General features: G+C 42.5%; 1 protein-coding gene across 1 annotated transcript in view; it reads right to left on the bottom strand.

Moving 5' to 3' along the window:
• The window catches only part of LOC111322655 (transient receptor potential cation channel subfamily A member 1 homolog), a 56,769-nt gene that overhangs the window by 4,751 nt on the left and 32,598 nt on the right, over positions 1 to 19,420 (bottom strand). Inside the window, 10 exon segments of the mRNA XM_088731527.1 lie at positions 364 to 574; positions 873 to 994; positions 1,650 to 1,943; positions 2,799 to 3,076; positions 3,563 to 3,678; positions 3,805 to 3,941; positions 4,426 to 4,537; positions 5,843 to 5,989; positions 6,129 to 6,217; positions 6,511 to 6,618. Coding sequence (XP_088587653.1) covers positions 364 to 574; positions 873 to 994; positions 1,650 to 1,943; positions 2,799 to 3,076; positions 3,563 to 3,678; positions 3,805 to 3,941; positions 4,426 to 4,537; positions 5,843 to 5,989; positions 6,129 to 6,217; positions 6,511 to 6,618 — 1,614 coding nt within the window.

The raw sequence follows: 19,420 nt of genomic DNA, 5'->3' as shown, positions 1-19,420 counted from the left end.
CTCGCAGGCTCATCATCGACGAAATTGTTAACCACATAAGGTCCATCGATGGATGAAAGAAAAACCAGGTTTAGATCGGGGTCTCTCTGGTTATTGCAGGACTAGCGAAGCAGCTTGAACTGCAAACTTTGGAAACCGTTCGAAAAAAGCACGAGCCGTTCAATGTAGGATTTGACCGTACATCAAAGACGGAACTTTCCGAAAATCGCCCCCGGAAAATTGTTTGAGAGACAATTGATGAGCGTGCTAAAATTTCAACCGCTGTTTTGAAAAATTAAAGTTGTCACCGTAAAATAACCCACTCCAACGCCTTAAGGTATGTATCTGTCTATATTTGGAAGCAGAGAAAGTGATCCAGCTCACCTTAGGATCACTGAACAGCGTGACAAACGAAAGCGCAAAGGCGACGAGGAACAGCACATAAATCAAGAAGAATTTCGTGAACGTGTAGAGAACGCTTGTAAACATCACCACGTAAATACCAAGTTTTGGAAACTTTCTGATGAATAACACCAAACCCATCCAAGCTAGAAAGATTGATAAGGCTCCGATGGTTTTTTTCGCCGTCGAACAACTGCAAAGTGAATCAAAGAAACTGGCTAATTTTAAGCACATTTAGTCAAGGATTTAGGGGGAGGGGAGGCGGGGAGAGGGGGGGGCGAGTATTGTATTAAACATGTAGAGTAAAAAATTGGGGGGCATGGGGTGAGCATTAAGCATGTAGACTTTCTAAAACACTTGAATTACAATTTTACAGCATAAAATCAAAACTTGCTCCCGAACAAAATACAACAGGGTTTTAACGTGTGGACGATATAAACAAGCGATGCTGAGAACTTCAAACAACCCTTAGGATTATCTCTGACACGTGCCTACTGACCGCTTCCACATCAAACTCATCAGCCACGAAAGCAATGGCGAATCCGTACAAACTGCACTCCAGAAGATTCCCCCAAGAGAAATACTGTCTGCGCTGATACACTAGTTGGAACAACTGCAATAGCCGCGAATATCGAATTAAAAGAGAGAGAAAGGGAAGAAAACAACAACGAAAACAACAGCAAAAAACTAAGAGATTTCACATGAGAGGCCCCTTTTCGATGGTTTGGAGACAAGTCATTATTTATCTCTTGGAAGTGGGAGGGCGGTGGATTATGGGGGCTCACAAAGTTTTCAGGGGAGTCAGTCCTCGCCGCTGGAAAAATAGACTGTCATTAAATGCTAATGAAGAGCATCATAAGAATACTACAAAACCATAGGGGGGATTAGCTAAATATCATCATGACACAACTAAACCTCCCCCCCGGCTGTAAATAATGATTGGTCCTTTACCTAAAACTTACGTTTGACTACAAATTGTAGAAGAGTCACTTCACTTCCTAAGTCGTTGCGCTTTAAGACTAAATAAAAAAATCCTAGCTTTCTTAACTTTCATGCAAGGAATATGCCACTTATCAAAAAGAAACTGATTTTAGCTAAACAATTAGACACAGCTTGACGCGAGAAGGACCTCAAATTACAACTGGAGAAGAACAGGAGAGGAGGAAAAAATCTCAAATTTCCATTCTATTTATCAATTTGCTTACTTCAATATACATTTGTCAAATCCTACAAATACTGCTTAGAACAACCAGTAACAAGTATTCTACCTCTGAAAGAATATGTGCCGATGCAAGCGCCAGTATCACAATACGCCCGAGGCTTATCCAAAAGATGTAGGGAACAGAGCTCTCGTCCGCGGTTCCTTTGTTGACCACAGTTTCATTGGCACAAACTGGGCCATGCTCAGTCGAGTAAACAGTGTAACCAGTCAAAAACAACAGGAACAAGCAATAGAAGGCCAGTTTGGAGTAATAAATGTACCTGCCAAACTTCTTCCATTTGTAATCCAACAGAAACGCGATAAGAGGATGGCCTAACAACTGTTCACGTTTGTTGTTCACCTGCAATTAACAATTTATGGTCATCAGATTGATCAAAAGGAAAAAAAAACAAAAAAGGAGAAAAAACCTTCTCTTTCCTCCTTCCTCCCCATCCCTCTTTCCGTCTTTCTCAGTCTCCCTGCATCCCTCATATTTGCTCGTTTTCTTCCTTTTTCCCTCCATCTATACATCCATTCATCAATCCCGTCCACTTATGTATCTCTCCTTTCTTCCCTCCATTCCTTATCCATTGAAGGGACGAGGAATGTTTGCATCTTTGCATCAATCCTTCCTCCCTTTAAACCCCACCTTTCTTTTTCACTGTTCCATGCACACAACGATAAAGCTAAATCTTAAGCTAAACTAGGTATTATCAACATCGCCGCAAGGGGAACAAATATTCTTTCTCGTTTGCTACTCTTCCTCCCCCTCCTGGATGAATCCCTGTCCCTTCCTCTCCAACTCAACCGCCTCCCGGTTAGCTCAATTGGTTAGAGCGCCGGATTGTTGTGCGGGAGGTCGAGGGTTCGAGCCCCGGCCGGATCAATACTCGTGATCTTAAAATAAGTGAGGAAAATTTGCTTCCTTTCTATAATCAAGAAATGGATAGATATTCTAGACTTCTCGGATAAGGCCGAATAAACCGTAGGCCCCGTCTCCTGCAGGGTTAGGGGTAGGAGACCTTACTTCCCACGCACGAGATTACTGTGTCGTGGATGTCCTCCCCTGGGGTGGGAATTGGCCCTCAAAAGCCCCCATGGGGACTGGTCAACTAACCTATGTAATCTATGCAACCTATGACAGTAAGCTTTCATCACACTTTACTAAAGGAAGACAAATAATTCATTTCAAACAACACAGCAAGACGTATTTTACCATGATAATAAGAGGGTGACTCTCCTTCTTCTCCAACTGAGTGACAGCCTCAGCCACTTCAGCTGACCCTTGAATCTTCCTAAACTCTTCATCCCCTGTGACGTCTTCCATTGAGAAGCTCGCTACACTGAACGTCTCCGAACCTGCATCGCCTCCATCTGACCAGTCAACGTAAATATCTTCCAAGAACTCATAGTCAAATGTTACCTCATACTTTTTGTCTTCGACATGGTGGCCACTTTCTTTGACACAACGGTTGAAGACTGCTTCTGCCACAGCTGAGAGTAGAAAGGGAAATTTCAGAACTTTTTGGACGTTTCATCACTATTTTAACTCGCAAAAGAAGACAAATCAAATTTTGGGGGCTCATAGTCAGAGACAATCTGCAAGCCTATAGGATTACCAAATCACATATGGCATGATTAACTTAGCGCTGCAATTAAGTCGCACATCCCATCAGTTTCACGACCTAAGAGCCTCTCAGTGTGCTCAGAAAGGTTTGAAAATCCCGAACCGAACCGAACGCAAAGAATGAGAATTCAAGACTTTAGAAAGTCCTTTGATTCGTTAATTGTTCACACCCTGTTTAGAGATGTTGAATCAAAGTTAGTTTCTGAACAACTGCATACCTACCCGTCCCCTAACCCAAAAACAGTCAATTGATAACAAGTTAAGGTTAATTTTGGGTTAGGGAAGAGTGGGGGCGGAGTTGCTCGGATACTGAGATTAATCCAAGGTTGTAAGAAGATTAAGAGTCAACATACAAGGAAGTTTGACGATCAGTTTTCTCAATGGGGTGGTGACGCGATTCTGTTCCCATGATTTGTTCTTTAGGACAGACATCCAATTTTCATCGTTGACAATGGCCATGGCTGTTTCCCTGTAGAACACATGGAAACAAGTACATTCGCATTAACAAAACTACAGAAGCACTGCATTTCCAGCAATAGCCATGAATTCCGTATGCACTTAGATTTTTATTTATTATGAAAATCTCGATTCTCACTTGCGGCTGCGATCTGCTGCTAAGTCAAGGCAGTTTCTTCCGCTGTGGTCTCTTAGTGTAATGTCAGCACCTTCGGACAACAGGAGTGTCACCATATCGGTATGGCCCTCTTTTGCTGCTAAATGTAAAGGTGTGGTCTGTACAAGAGAGGAGAGTCACATAACAAGTAAACTTCACTAACACGGTAAAGAGAGATTCGTAAGTGGCCATTTTACTCAAGGAGTGCTGAACGTCTACGTCTCGTTCCAATAAGGTCTCTGTTTTCCTTAAGAAAACCATAATTATTTTGATTGGTTCAACCGTTTACACCCTAACATCAGTATAAGCATTCTCTATACTGCTCTCCAAACAGTTTTCTTCACTTTTCTCCTCCAGTCACTTTCCTCTTTACATTTCCTACGCTGCTGGCAAGGAGAGTTTGTTCAACAATCAAGACTTATACTTAACCCGTGTAATACATCAACAACCTGTTGAATTAGTAAACTAAACTTTCCTTGTATTTTACAAATAGAATAATGTTTAGCAAGAATGTTTTTATATTTATAACATTCTCTTTCACCTTAGTCTTATCAATAGGATCAACAGGTGAGTCAAAGTCCAACAGGATGTTTGCTACTTTACCTTAGTCTTATCAATAGGATCGACAGGTGAGTCAAAGTCCAACAGGATTTTTGCTACTTTTAAGTGACCCTTAGCTGCTGCACAGTCCAGGGGCGTCCATAATGTGGAGTTCCTGTAGCATAAAAGTGTTGTTATGCGACCATGTTCAGTGAATAAAAGGCGCAGTATGGCAGGGAAATGAAGAGATAAGAGAGGGGGAGGGGTGGGGTGGGAGGGTGAAGGCAACAACAGAATAAAAAGCGAAAGGCTCTTTGGTCACCTTGCTTTAAGATGCAAATCAAAGGTTTCAGCCTCATTTTTAGTATTCCGGATTAATTTCTCGCATTTTAAGCTGTTAAGATACCTATAAAGTCTTTCCAAAAAAAAAAATTGTTTTAAAATTGCTGTCATTCCAGTTTGAGGCAAGTTTATCAGAAAGAAGGCGCGGGAACAAGTCTTAATGAGTACTTCAGCTCTTTGAACATAATTAGCGAGCGTGGAACATTTCTTAATGAGTTGTCATCTTTCTGGGTGCTTCAACTCGCTGACCATAATTGGCGAGCGTGGAACAACTCTTACTGAGTTGTTAGTCTTAATGAGTACTTCAACTCTCTGATCATAATTAGCGAGTACAAAAACATGTTTTAGTAGAGGTGAACTTTAAGCGTTTCCCTCAGTCCAAATAAGCTTAGAGATCAAAACTGCTCATACCACGCCCATAATGATCGCATAAGTCAATCTGGATGGGTTAAAAGTTTGAGAGAAACTAATGACAACTGATAGTACAACCAGTAAATCGGCTTCACACGAAGTTTAAAATAAATGACATCGACTTGATGCACAAGGGGAGTTCACGAGTACCCTAACTTAGTAAGTTATAGCTTTATATCAAATAACTCCCAGCTTTTCAAATCCCCCCCCCCCTCCCCTCAAACTTGGATTTATGCCCAAGTAAAGTAGTCATTTTCATCGTTACGTTCAACCAGACGGTCTATGAATGATCCAATGTACCAAAATTAAAAATGAGGTTCTCCTTATTTGTAGTTTAAAAAAAGAAAGCCCACACTCTTACTACGAAAAAGACCCTGGACTCCCCACCCTCTTCTACATAAATAAGGATTTGTCCCTTAATTACTGTAAATTCCCTCATCAACAGCCAAGGAGGAGTTAGGCGAAACGCAGTTTGAATCGTTTGGTGCCCGAACTGCTGGTCGATTCATAACCGTCCCCATGGTCATTCATTTGAATGACGTCACGCGTGAGTGAATGAACAAATGTCTATTGTTTCGTGCGACGAGCTGATAGAGGCAAGCAAGTATGATACAAGTAAAATTCTACTCTGCCATTCTTAGGCATAAGCACATGAATACTTGCTTAGCGTAAGCGACCTTGGGCATGAAACGACTGGTAACCTCTGAATCCAAGGTATTCCACACACCTTGCATCCACTTCAGCTCCTTTTTCTAACAGAGCCCTGCAGCATTCTATGTGACCTTCTATAGCCGCCAAGTGAAGGGGTGTGTTTGAGGCTTCATCTTCATCATTTATAATGGTAATATCTCTCTTAACAAGCTCGAGAACAGTCCTGGGAGAAGAAAGATCATTATAATTAAAATTTATACCCATAATAAAGTAAGTTATTCCAAAGAAATACAATCTTATTAAAGACCGCTAATCGAACAAATTTTATCTGTCAATTAGTAGGTAAATTACTGTGTGTATACCTTACTTTTCCATGTTTTGCGGCCAGATGTAAAGGGGTGTCTTGATCTTCATTCCTTGCATTTATCTTTGCTTTATAATCCAACAATACCTATTCAGTGTTGTGAAGGGTCACCATGAAAATTTTTTAAAGAACATAAAAATCAGAGTTGCAGTTAAATACCTGTATCCCTGCTTGATTACCTAACTAGGAACATATTGTACTCTTACTTACACATGTGTGGTCTGGAATAAATAAAGCTGAATTGCTAGAAACTAGAAAGTGTAAGTAAGAGGAGTTTTACAACTACTTCCTAGAATACGGTGAGAAAGTGATAAACTACTCAATCCAAAATGAAAGCAAATATCAGTCAGTGTTTTGCTACTCACTAATCTCAACCTCACCTGAACAACAGAGGCATAGCCATTCTGAGCAGCAACATGGAGTGGAGTGTTTTCATCACGATCACTCTCATTGATCAAATATTTGGCCTTTTCGTTCTCAAGGATCACCTGTCAAACATTTGAGAAATCATTCAATCAACTGCAGAATTCTGAAGGCTAGCGTGGTTTCTTTTTAAAACAGTAAACAAAAAATGTTAAGTGGAGGAGAGGCGAGAATGAGGAAAAATTCATCATTTTGTGACAGTAGTATACGGGGCCTTTATGGAACAATCCGAGAGGTCTGGGTCCGAGTGGCTCAGCCGAGTAAGATCTGATTAGTTATTCATACCGCGTAGGTGCGCGAGGGCGATTTTTAGGGTTAGGGTTAAATCACTGTGGGGATTTTTAGGGTTAGATTTCGCGTAGGTTCGTGAGTAGGGTTATACTTTTAAAAAAATAACGGTACAAAGGAAACAAAGGAATCCAAGATGGCGGAGGGATTAAGTAAAAAGTGAATGGACCCTATATTACGCGTTTGGGTATCGCGGGTTAGATTTCTAACCGAATAAGACTGGAAGCAAAAGAGGTATTCATAAGAATCCCAAATGGTTGTCGCACGCACGTGGTACAGTTTGGAGTAAATTGCGCATGTACAAGGAATACACACAACATTAGGTGATAACAAGGCTTATTGTCTCGCTACGAGCCTACATACAAGGTGGATTTAAGAGTTCATAATAGCAATTAAATGTTCTGGAAAAGGTTCAGGTTTGTCTTCTTTCTTTTCGGGTGTCACAAACACTTCATCGTTGTCGCTGCTTTGTTCGTCTGCCAAATTTGTTCTGTATAGCTGTTCACAATGCTGTGTGTAAGCGAAAAAGCTTTCATGACATCTGCGTACAGTTTAAACAAGTTATCGTCATCGTTTTCTACTTGTGTAGGTTCGTAGGCTTGTATGTAGTTGTTGACATGCCATTGCATTCGACAGTAGTCATCATAGTCTGCATTTTCCTCTACGATGCGTAGTAAGTCATCTAAAGCAACTCCACACATTTAGGGTTGTCGTCCAAATGTTCAAACATGTTGAAGTAAGGTCTACCTGTTCTGAAATGATAGATGGTTCTGTGAGTGTAGTATTTTATTGTAGAGTTGACAGGCGTCACTCACCGGTCTTGCTCGTCATCAGAAGTGTTGTACTCAATACTGCAGTCGCATGAATCTCGGGGGAGAGGTTTATCTTTACAATAACGAACAAATTCCAAGAAAAGCCGTCATCACGCCGTTGTAGACTTTGTTGAATTGTTTCTCGTCTTCACCGATACCGTAAGAATCACACAGAATGGAATGATGGATGCGAGATTTGATTTTTTCCAAATCATCCATCTTGGCTCGTTCATCTACGCAAGACAGGACTTCGTCTAGAACCACACAGGCATGGGCCGGGTATTCTTCCAAGTCTTTGGTCACTCCCAGCGGTTTGGCTGAATCTTTAATCACTCGAAGGTAATTTGTGAGAGCGTCAAACACTTCAGGTTGAGCTTGTTTTATTTCTGGTGTAGTGTGCTTGCCAAGTCTTTCATGGTATTTAAGTTGTAGTCTAAATCTCCTGTAGAAGCATCTATTCTCAAATCGTAAAGCATACAAACGATTTCAAAAGCTGCAGACCAAGGGCGAGTATGAATGGAGGAAGGCATCGTTCTGTCTCGTGTGCAGTGTAGGTATCAAATGGTAAAAAAGTGTAGGAATCAGTAGTGTTTTATAGGAGCTAGCTGTCAATCACTTTGTAGGCGTCGTTTCTTGATCCGTGAACAGTAGACGTTTCTTATAAGAGGATATTGTACCATCGTGATGGTATCGTACAAAGTCCAAGAATGCTCGCATCACCTTACTGCGTAATTCCCAGGTTCTTCTATCTTAATCGTTCTCGTCGGGTGCAAAGTCGATTCAGTACTTTTCTGCATCTCGAATCACTCTTCTCAAGGAATCGTCGTCAGAGTGAAACTCCATGGTATCCAAGAGTTCGTCCATGGCTAATACACCAAATTTAGGGTTCGTTTCTAAACTAGGGTTCATGGTGAATGATACATGTGTCATGTCAGTATCAGTCGATATATAGGAAACTTCGGACAATGGATAGCGTCGCGTCTCTTTTAGATAGCGTCGCGTCCCTGTTAGGTAGCGTCCTTTTTAGTTGGCGTCGCGTCCTAAAAAGTTGGCGTCGCGTCCTTTTTTGTTGGCGTCGCGTCCTAAAAAAGTTAGCATCGCTTGTAAAAACAATGGTTGTCAATCAAAGTAGGGGATATTGTTCTCGAGTGTATAATACTTGAACGGTTTCACCACTTTACATAGTCTAGAAGCAGCAGCAGCTCAGATGTGCATGATGGAGACACCAATGAAGAAACCTACCAAAGGAGTCAAAGGCAGGAGAAATCATCCCTACGGTAAAAAAGAAGTTGTACCCAAAGTCAAGAAAGAAGGAATACCAGAGTTCAAGAAAGAATGGAGGAAGAATCATCCCGGTCCCATCCAGATAGACGGAGTGCATTCTAAGAATGAAGAGCCCAAGAAAAACTGGGCCAAGAAGAAAAATGTCAAAAACCTTTCCTTGGATTTGAATTCTCATGCACCTGTCATGCAGGCCCCTGTTACAGTGGTGTATCCCTCAGAAATCCCAAACCCTGAGATGACAACAGAGGAGCCGTTGAGTCAGCTCGCTAATTTGGTGGAATTGATTAACCCCGAGTATGTGCAAGAGGTTCCCCAGAGTCAGCCACAAGATTCACCACCATTGAAAGTGAATGTCATGGAAGAAGGCGAGATATCTGAAGCAGGTAATTTTCAATACGATACTCCTGAGGATTTACTGGCCAATGTAGGAGTCTGCTACCCTTGCCCCATTCATAACGTGGGGACGAATGAAGTGCATTCACAGAAAGAATGGGTACAAGACGTCTACCTCACCTGTCCCGTCGACAATTGTCCCGTGTTTACCAGTTTGAAGGAATACAGTACCTACTACGACCGATGTCGCAGACAGGGTCACGAGTGGTTTTTTAACCGCCTCCCGGTTAGCTCAATGGATAGAGCGCTGGACTGTTGTGCGGGAGGTCGAGGGTGCGAGCCCTGGCCGGACCAACACTCAGTGTCTTAAAATAATTGAGAAGAATTTGCTACCTTTCTAGAACATCAAGAAATGGTTAGATATTCTAGTCTTCTCGGATAGGGACGAATAAATGGAGGTCCCGTCTCCTGCAGGGTTGGGGTAGGAGACGTTAATTTCCCACACACGAGATTACTGTGTGATGGATGTCCTCCCCTGGGGTGGGATGGGTGGGATATTGGGCGCACTTAATTTGGAGCCTCGCTCTGTTGTGCGACCCTCACCATACTCTGGTGAAAGTGATTAAATAAATAGTTTACCCCAGGCAGGATTGCTGATATGAAGCGCGAGTGTGGCGAGACTCCTACATTGGGCATGTCCAAGTCCGAGTCTAATTTCCATCAGTTGTACCTGCGATGTCGAAGGAATTATTGTAAATTATTTCAGTGGTGGCGATTCCTTCCCAAAGAAAGAGACATGGCTATTCTCACGCGTTAATTTAATTTCTTTCTTTAGACTCTGAGACTCAGGACACCACTGAAGTCGAAGATTTGATCACCATAAGAGTACAAGTAGGAGAACAGTTACGTTATAGATTGTGTCGCGAAAAGATTTTAAACGTCCGCTTTCATCATGCCGCATGGATGTCCTCCATGTTATTACAAAATTTGTTTCCTGGCGTAAAAGTACACACGTGTGTCTCGACATTTTAGAAACTGTGAATATCCTCATACGTATTAGAATGTTTTTATCTTAAGAGGAAAAGAGTGTGAAATGGAGGATTCCTACTTTACACGAAGGTTTTTTATTCGGTTTAGAAGTAATAGAGGAACAATTTATTTCTTAGATCTTCAAGAAGGACTCCAAATAGCTTACGCCATGGGTAACGCGACTAAGCTGGAAGAACTTACTGAGGAAGACATCTTTGAAATAGCGCAATTGATAGGATTTTCCAAGTTTAAGAAAGTATCGGCAAGATTAAACGTCACCGAAGATGAATTACGCTGTATTAAACGCGATCTAACATTGCACGAGTATAAGACGGAAAAGTAGTGTTGTTTGAAAAAAAAAATAGAATGAGTGTTGTAAAGAGTTGTCTGTCATTTTTATTCGAATCATGGGGAAACACAGAAGAAGAAGGAAAGCTAAGAAAAAACAACGAGGGGGTGCTTCTATTAGAAAGGTCAATCAATGGCTTAGAAAAGGTCCTTCTCTCACCGATAAGATAACCTATACAGCCAGTATGTTTTTATCTGGTCCAGCGCCTGGATTCGGAAAACTTGGAACCCTATCAGGAAAACAAGCTTTGAAAGGGATCGTCGATTATGTGAATCATTATAAGAGAAGGCGTCGATAAATATCATCAGCGTTTACCATGTCTCTGTGGTCGAAACTACTTTACGTTCATTACTCTCTACTCTCCTTTTATTGCCGGAGAATAGAGAATATCGTACACACGTCCGAACACAGTCGTGTACTGTATGATTGGATTCCTCATGGATGCGAACTTACCTTGTTCAATTACGTAGTGAGACCTACCGCCTTTTCCCTAAAGCAAAGAGTGTTTCACTTGATGTTATTCATGAAATGGTATCGAGGGAAATATACATATACAGCCTATCGTGAGCTGCACTCGCAGTACCTTTGTAAGTTTTAGATGACGTACTACTGCGTCAAAGTGTGGATGACGTTAATACTTCTCAAAGCCTATTACGGAATGCAATGCCCAAGAGAAAAACTGAACGCAATGAATACGAATCACCTGGACATATTGGGAGTCTCGGAGGTATTCATCCGTATGCCAAATCCCAAAAAATTCCCCTATCTCAAGCCAAAAAAAAATTGGAAATAAATTTAGCCTACACCCTACACAAACCGCGGCGTCGCCGAGGAGAGTTTGCACCCGTGGTAGTCTTTGATATTGACGAGCAATAGGTGTCCGATTTGATCGAAGTACAGACGATTGCAAAAGAAAATAAAAGTGTCCGGTACATTTTGATCGTGGTTGATGCCTTTTCCAAATATGCATGGGCAGTACCCCTTAAAAAGAAAACGGCGAAGGAGGTGACGGACGCGTTTACTAAAATCATAAAACAAGGTAGGAAACCCCAGAAATTACAAACGGATGCCGAGAAAGAATTTTATAACAAGACCTTTCAAGCCTGGCTCAATGCGCAAGGTATTCACCATTTTTCCACGCACGGAGATGCGAAAGCGAGTATCGCCGAACGATTCATTCTTACCTTAAAATCCAAACTGTATCGCTATTTCACTGCCGCCAATACGTTGAGATATACCGATGTCCTGCCCAAACCACTCTATCAATATAACCACACCTTTCATCGCAGCATACGCACGGCACCCGTCAAAGTTTCTCAAAAGAATAAAACCCAAGTGTGGGATTCGTTGTACGGAGATTTGAGACCAGCCTAGAAACCTCTATTTCAAGTGGGTGATAAAGTACGGCTCAATAAGAAATTTCGTGAGTTTAAAAAGAGTTATTTACCGGGTTGGACAGAAGAAGTATTTGAAATTCGTAAAGTCGCTCCCGGGAAAGTCACTACCTACGAAGAGCGAGAATTAGACGAGACGCCTTTACAAGAGAGTTTCTATTCGTGGGATTTACAAAAAGTACATGTGGATGCAACAACGTATTTTCGCGTGGAGAAAGTATTAAAACGGGCGAAAGATAAATTATTTGTCAAGTGGAAAGGATATCCTAGTAAATATAACAGCTGGATTTACAAAAAATATTTGAGGTAATTGGTGACATCATGAGAGGTGGATCTTTACGGAGGTTTCAGGTGTACGTTCCCGGAGACCAGAAAGGGGGTGCCATTCATCGATGGCCTGCACGCCCTCCGCCTTTCATAGGGAGTTGGGCTGGAAGGTATCCGGAATTTCAAGTGGGTGCAGGTATCAAAGACATGGTGAAAGATGTCACGCGCGAAACGGGGAGAGGCCTTAAAAGGAAGTTCACGCAACGATCCCTGTCAGAATTTCCCAGAAGGGTGAAGAGAGGAGTAAAAAGAGCCGTCAAACACGAAGTGAAGAGAAGAGTATCTAGGAAACTCGACGATATCTTTGCCGATTAAAGATAGTATACAGGGGAGAAGCCAAAGTAGGGAGTGGTCATATAGGGGTGGGGTACCTCGTCCCCTGGAGATGTGGTTACCACTATGTTAAAACGATATAAAAGAAGGAAACGAAGAGGAGGATTTGTACGTATAAAGAAAATAAAAAGACGTCGCCGACCTCAGAAACGCAGTAGACGTTGAAGTATCAACATGTCCATCAAAGGCGCAGAACAGAACCCGAGTTTGAATTTGGTTCGCGTTCCACCTGTAGACCTTTCTACGGTGAAATCGCGTTTTATGAAAGTATTGCCTCAGACCTCTAGCATTACGCCCATGGAGGTGTACGTACCTAAACAGACCGAGTTTATCGATATGTCTAGAAGTTTTGTGGAATTAGATTTGGCCTTTCAAACCACAGGCAATGGTAATCTCACTTCCTGCGCAAATGCAGTCAACAAAATGCTCTCTCCAGTCAATAACATAGCACACTCCCTGTTTAACCAAATTAACGTGAAACGCAACGGAACTCTCATCACCGAGCAAGTAGACATGTATCACCTGAAAGCCTACATACAGACCCTGCTGAGTTTTGACCGCGAAGACGGGAAAACCATTTTAGCTCCAGCCGGGTGGAGAAACGATATCGATTCCCCCGAGACGTAGACGGCTGCTAAGGTGAAGACAGACGACGGTGCTCATGGGGCATTATCCGCCACCCAGCAAGCGAGTATCAAAACACAGAAAGCAGATGCCCGGAATTATTATGTGGGAGGAAAACACAGAGCACTGAGAATGGTACCCTTTGTGGATATTTTCCATCAAGGGAAATGGCTAGGGCATAGGACACAGATGGATTTAAAATTTTTATCTCAATCCGGTGGCACTGTACTTTAACGTAGAAGCCAACCCTGGGGACGAGGAAGTGCAACAAAATGCAGACGATATCAAACTCACCTTTTATGTCTGCTTAGTATCCCTCAATCTCTCGGTGTACGATAATGCCATGAGTATCATCACCAAATCCCCAGCCAAATACCCCATCATTCGTACAGAAATGCGGCAGTTTCCCCTCGATAATGGGGCTACTTCTAAAGAAATCATAAATCTGCTTAACGGGAAAATACCCCAGGGGATCGTGTTGGGAATTCTAGCCACCACAGCCTTTAATGGGCAATACGACAAAGACCCTTTTGCCTTTGGGCAATTTGGAGTGGAATGGATCAAAAAGATTTGGAATGGGGAAGAATACCCTTACGAGACGATGCAATTGAACACAGGGAACGGGCACAGAGATATGATGGGGTATCATAGGTTTTTGGAAGCCACTGGATGCCTGCATAGAAAAGGTGGAAACATGGTTCGAGCTACCGATTGGGGTCATGGAAAGAATTGTACCCTGTTTGCCTGGTCAAACGTGGCCAACGGAAGACACGATGATCCTATCTTACTCCCTAAAGAAGTAGGTTTTATTAACATCCAACTGAAATGTGCAGCTCAAACAGCACAGAGAACCATTCTGATTTACGGTGAATACGAAAGCATGCTGGAGATCGATGGGTTTAAGGGAGGTGTCAGCATTGATGTGAATTAGAAGGCGATGGAGTTTGTGCGGTTATCTACAGATCAATTAAACGCATTGGGGATGCGTGATCCCATCCTGAAACGGTACTATGTCGGAGCGTTTGCCTGCGACAAATTACCAGCCTCCCCCCTTCGAGGAATACCACAAGCCTACATCGTGAATACTCACCCCGGACATAAACCCGGAGAGCATTGGATTGCCGTCTGCACCTACGATGATTCTTGCGAACTTTTAGATCGTTACGGTTTAGATTTACATACGTCACAATATCTCGGTCCGTTTATCGCGTGGTTAAACCAATGGAAATACATTCGTAGTAACGATCGCGTCTTACAATCGATTAAAACAGCAAGTTGCGGTGATTATGCGATGGTGTATTTGATGTGTAAAGCGCGAGGTCAGAGCACGAATGATTTTTTAAGTTATTTTACAGCATCGGATTATGTGCAGAACGATCATATCGTAGGCAACATGTTAGAAGACATGATTCGCGGCCTAATAAAATAATTTTGTTATAATTCGAGTTTCATTTCTGTGTGTGAGGGAGACATGGCAACATCCTTTTTAGAAGAGGGGTTTTTCATTAAATGTGCGTCCAATATATTAACAGTGGGCCCTACCAGTTGCGGTAAAACCACGTTTCTAAAACGCTTGTTGTTAGAAAACCCGGAGGTATTTGCCGTACCTCCGAAATGCATTTGTTATTGCTACGGATCGTGGCAACCGAATTTCGATGTCATGCAAGCGCGAGGTATCGAATTTTACGAAGGAGTCCCCGACGACGACAAGATTAAAGAATGGTTTGGCGATACGAAAGGAGGACTGTTAGTACTGGACGATTTAATGGCCGAAGGCGGAAACGATAAATACATTCTCAATTTGTTTACCCGATAACCTGATCGTGTGTTACCTCTGTCAAGATATGTTTCCAGCGGGTAAATATGCTAAAACCATCTCTAGAAATGCGCAGTACATCATTGCGTTTAAGAATCCCCGCGATCAAATCGGATTACGGAGTTTACTCTTACAAATGTACCCTACCAAATGGCAAGAGGTCATGGGTGTATATGACGAATGCACGGAAAGACCGTATGGTTATTTGTGTTTTGATGTGCACCCGGCCAGTCGCGATTCTATGAGACTGGTGAGACACCTGTTAAAACACGAAGGCTGCATGAGATGTTACAGGCATGCTCAAGCGTCTTGAAACGTGATAAATAAGTATGAAGTCAAGAAAACGACGCATTGTGTCCGTGAGAGGTAAAGCGAAAAGACCTAAGAGGCGAAAAAGAAGGGTACAAAAAGGAAGATTTTTAGCATTGTTAACAGCCTTGATTTCGGCCATTAAAGCCACGACGTAAATGGCCAGACACAGTAAACGCTCGCTAAGAAGACGGCGAAGGACGAAAAAAAGAGGGAGAAAGAGGGGACAAAAAGGCGTTATATTACCTTTAGCAGCACATCCCCGCGCTCACTGCAGGAGGAAAAGCGTTAGGGTTAGGAGCATTGAGTGGCGCAGCTGGATTTGGGGCTAAGAAAGCTTTGGACGAATCGCATGAAAAGAAACATCGATTTTTTAAAATCGATCTTGCGCGAAAAAAAAGCAAACCTTCGAAAGGAAAAAATATTACATGCCAGTAAAGATCAAATCAATAGCGTAAGTGAATTAGTGATGAACATGCTGAAACGACGAATAGCGCTACCGCCTCAGACGGTGGCAAAATTGAGAAAGTATAGCGGTGCGTTGCGCGAGGTGGGTAGACGCGTCAACTCTTTAAAAAAACGGAGACAGTTACTCGCCTCTTAGACGGGTGGTGGCTTTTGGGGAGGAATGAACGAAGTGTTCTGTCATTGTCCCTTAAAATGAATGAACCCAAGATAGAGGCAGAAGAGAATAAAGATCAAGTAGACGCAGGTATTACCTTTCATATCGAGTTTGACGAGAGTGGTGAAAACAACAGCACGGGGTGTTCTTGGATACGTTGGATAAGCTAACACATTATGATACCGTTACTTAAACTATGGAAAAGAAACTGATCGTGAACCCGCAAGAATTTCAAGCGCTGGTGGATTTTTATAAGGGTAAAATATCAGAAAGTACCTTGTTAGATAAAGCCGCACGAGTCGCAGGCGAAACTCAGATGTTACTGAGCGATCCACACACCCATGATAAAACAATTATTAATGCAAGAACGACAATTAACCGATCAGTTGAGACAATTACTCGCAGGCGCAGAACCTGAGACGAGCGAAGACGGAGAGCAGGGAAATCTATTAGATTCTGTGCAAGAGAACCTACTAAAAGATCTGATTCGGTCGGTCAAAACAGTCAAAGAGCCCGCTGCCATAGTAAAAGAGGAAGCAGTCACACCATCGACTTCCAAGAAAAAGATTTTATTTGCTACATCGGGTAGCAGTGCCACACACAAAAAACCCATTAGATTCCCCTATGGGTCTACGAGTCTTCAAGACTTACCTTGTACACCTATTCTTACAAGGAAAACGGTTACTACCTTCGACTTCTCTAGGTGCATCTAAGTCGGCGGGACATAGCGCTCATAAAACCGTTGAAAAAAAGAGTAGGATCGAACAGGTGTGGGACCCGTGGGACAAGAGAGGTTGGGATCAGTCAAAACCGTACAGCATGCCGGATACAAAGCGCCGAAAGGCAAGGGCAAAGGGAAAGGGATGGGCAAGAAGTAAACGGAGAAGGAAATCTGGAGGAAAAATCGATCTTCAAAAATGGATTAATAAACTGGGTGTAGAATTTCATTGGCTGGCTATCAGTATATGGAACAGGGTACCAAATTAGCCATGCGTCTTAAACGCGGGGATCCAGGTTTAATCGTCTCGATAAGTTAGCTAAACAACACGATATCGATTATAGTAAAACTAAAAATTTACCCGATAAACACAAGGCCGATAGTAAAATGATTACCGGTATTCAACGATTCGATAAAAACACCATGACCGAGCGCATCGTAAAACGTATCATGCAAGCGAAAGTAAAAGCTGGATTGTAATTAAAAGCAATGAAGCGTGTTGAAAAGGTATCGTTTGTGTGTGTCTTTATTGGAGTGACGATGGAAGACTTTATTTGACCCTTCCCAGTAACGATGGAAGCGTCAAATATTTTCCTGGAAACACCAATAATTCTCGGAAAAATCAACTGAATTCACGCATCGATTTACAGGGGAACTGGGTAGTGGGATTATCGAGTATGAACCCACGCTCAAAAACCGTTGGGAACCCTAGTTGAAAGGTTTAAACGACAACAATGTACTTCTCACTACGAGTCGCTTCGCTTTCTAATAAGTCCGCAAAATGTCACCTATGCTGACATCAAAAGGTATACATTAGATATCCCCTACGATCTCTTAGAAGTCTTTCAGGAAGAACGAATGAAATTTATATTGAGTATGAGAGCCACGTGGGGTAGTCATTTTTCGAATAACAAAACAGTTCAATTCGACGTACATTGTGATCGAGAGAAAGGTACCGTCACAGTGTCCGGTGAACGCATAGATCCGAACCATGTAAGAGATTCACGAATCCGTGATGACGTATATTTCGAGTTACCCCGACAGCTCTGCAAGTTGGCTGGGTGGACGGAAAAATCGCATATCCAATACACAGACTTTCACGGAAAGCTACAAGATGATTATAACGTGACACGTCCTGGGCCTAATCTCCCTATGACGAAGCGCGGTACACGGTGGAGCTACGATAGAACGCTAGATAATCTCAATCATTCGTATTATTGGTACGACATTCCCTGGAAAGATAATTCGACAAGTGACACGCATCGCTTTTTACTGAGTGATATCATCTAGATATTTAAATACACCACCCATTATACCCTAGCGATGAGGCAGTACGGGTTTGAAAAGATGAGTAGGAGGAAGAATGTCGACTTTCATGAGGCCATAGTTGGCGTAAGGATCTTGGTTGTCAGGCTCAAGTAAATGGTAGGATGTCCGACGGGGTATTCACCATATTTATTTACCCACGGGTATTAGGAAGTGACGTCCACGTACCGGATCTGCTCTCCTTGGGTGGGATCTATGCGGTGATAAAGTATGGTCGCACCAGTTCGTCCACCAAAGAAGGCTTCACGCGGATGGAGGGGTGTGGTTAAAGAGAGAGACTGAGTAAAGTTGCGGAGGTCTGGAGATGATTTCTTAAGCTTTTCCCATTGACACTGCCACATTTCAACGACGGTATACCCCAATCTTTGTAATGTGACAGTTTTCTGCGTCGTCTGACGTCGGCACGCTTCTATCGTGAGACCAGCGGAAGAGAAGGGAATCTGGTTTCTTTGCGGGAAACACTCTCTGCAGCCGTGGAATAGACAGCCATGGAATTCGTAGACGGTACGAGTTTGTGCATCGTATCCGTCTACACTATAGACTCTGGAACCGTGAGGAATGCTGTATTCTCCACCGTTTCTCGCATGCTGTATTCTCGTCCCCAGGTTTCTCTCGGTCCAGAGCAACCATTCTAAGGCCACGTGGGAATGATTGGGTGTGGCACCTTCCCAGCCGTTTTCCCGTTCAATGGCAATAGAATCAGGGGAGATGACACATTTCCTCCAATACCTATCAAAAGAATACATACCTTTTTAAAAAAAAGGACGACATTATATAACATATATTATAAATATTTTTGTTACCTGTTGCAGGCTTGAGTGATCGTCACGCATTTCTCCATGGGGTCGAATTTAGCTATGGTCTTAAACTCGTCTATGAGTTTGAGGCAACCAGCTTTCAGCAATTTCACGTCGGAGCGGCAATACGCTACCAATTATTTCTTCAGGTCGAATGTGAGGTTCCTGTTTTGTTCTTCTACGTACCAGGTCTCAAATTCATTTTTCTTTTTTTCTGAAATTCCCTCGAGGTCATAGTATTCCGCTGCAGGGAGTGGTCCGACGTAATTCTGATTGTCGGGGGTGTGAAATTCATTCCCTTTTATCCATTTTCTTTATAATTTTTTTCAGCACGCGTCTACACTGTTTAATTTTCTGGCGTGGCACTACAGACAATTACTTTACATCTGAATGGCTTAACATGGGATTACGAAACGACGCAAACACCTCTGTCACGTCGTTGACGAAAAAATTATTCGACTTTAAACGCTCACCCAGCTTTTCGAACGCTTCCCAAAGCTTAAACA

Source organism: Stylophora pistillata, chromosome 8, assembly GCF_964205215.1.
Source record: "Stylophora pistillata chromosome 8, jaStyPist1.2, whole genome shotgun sequence".
Lineage (NCBI taxonomy): Eukaryota > Metazoa > Cnidaria > Anthozoa > Scleractinia > Pocilloporidae > Stylophora > Stylophora pistillata.
Note: the sequence above shows the minus strand (reverse complement) of the source record. Positions and strands in the feature narration are given on the sequence as shown.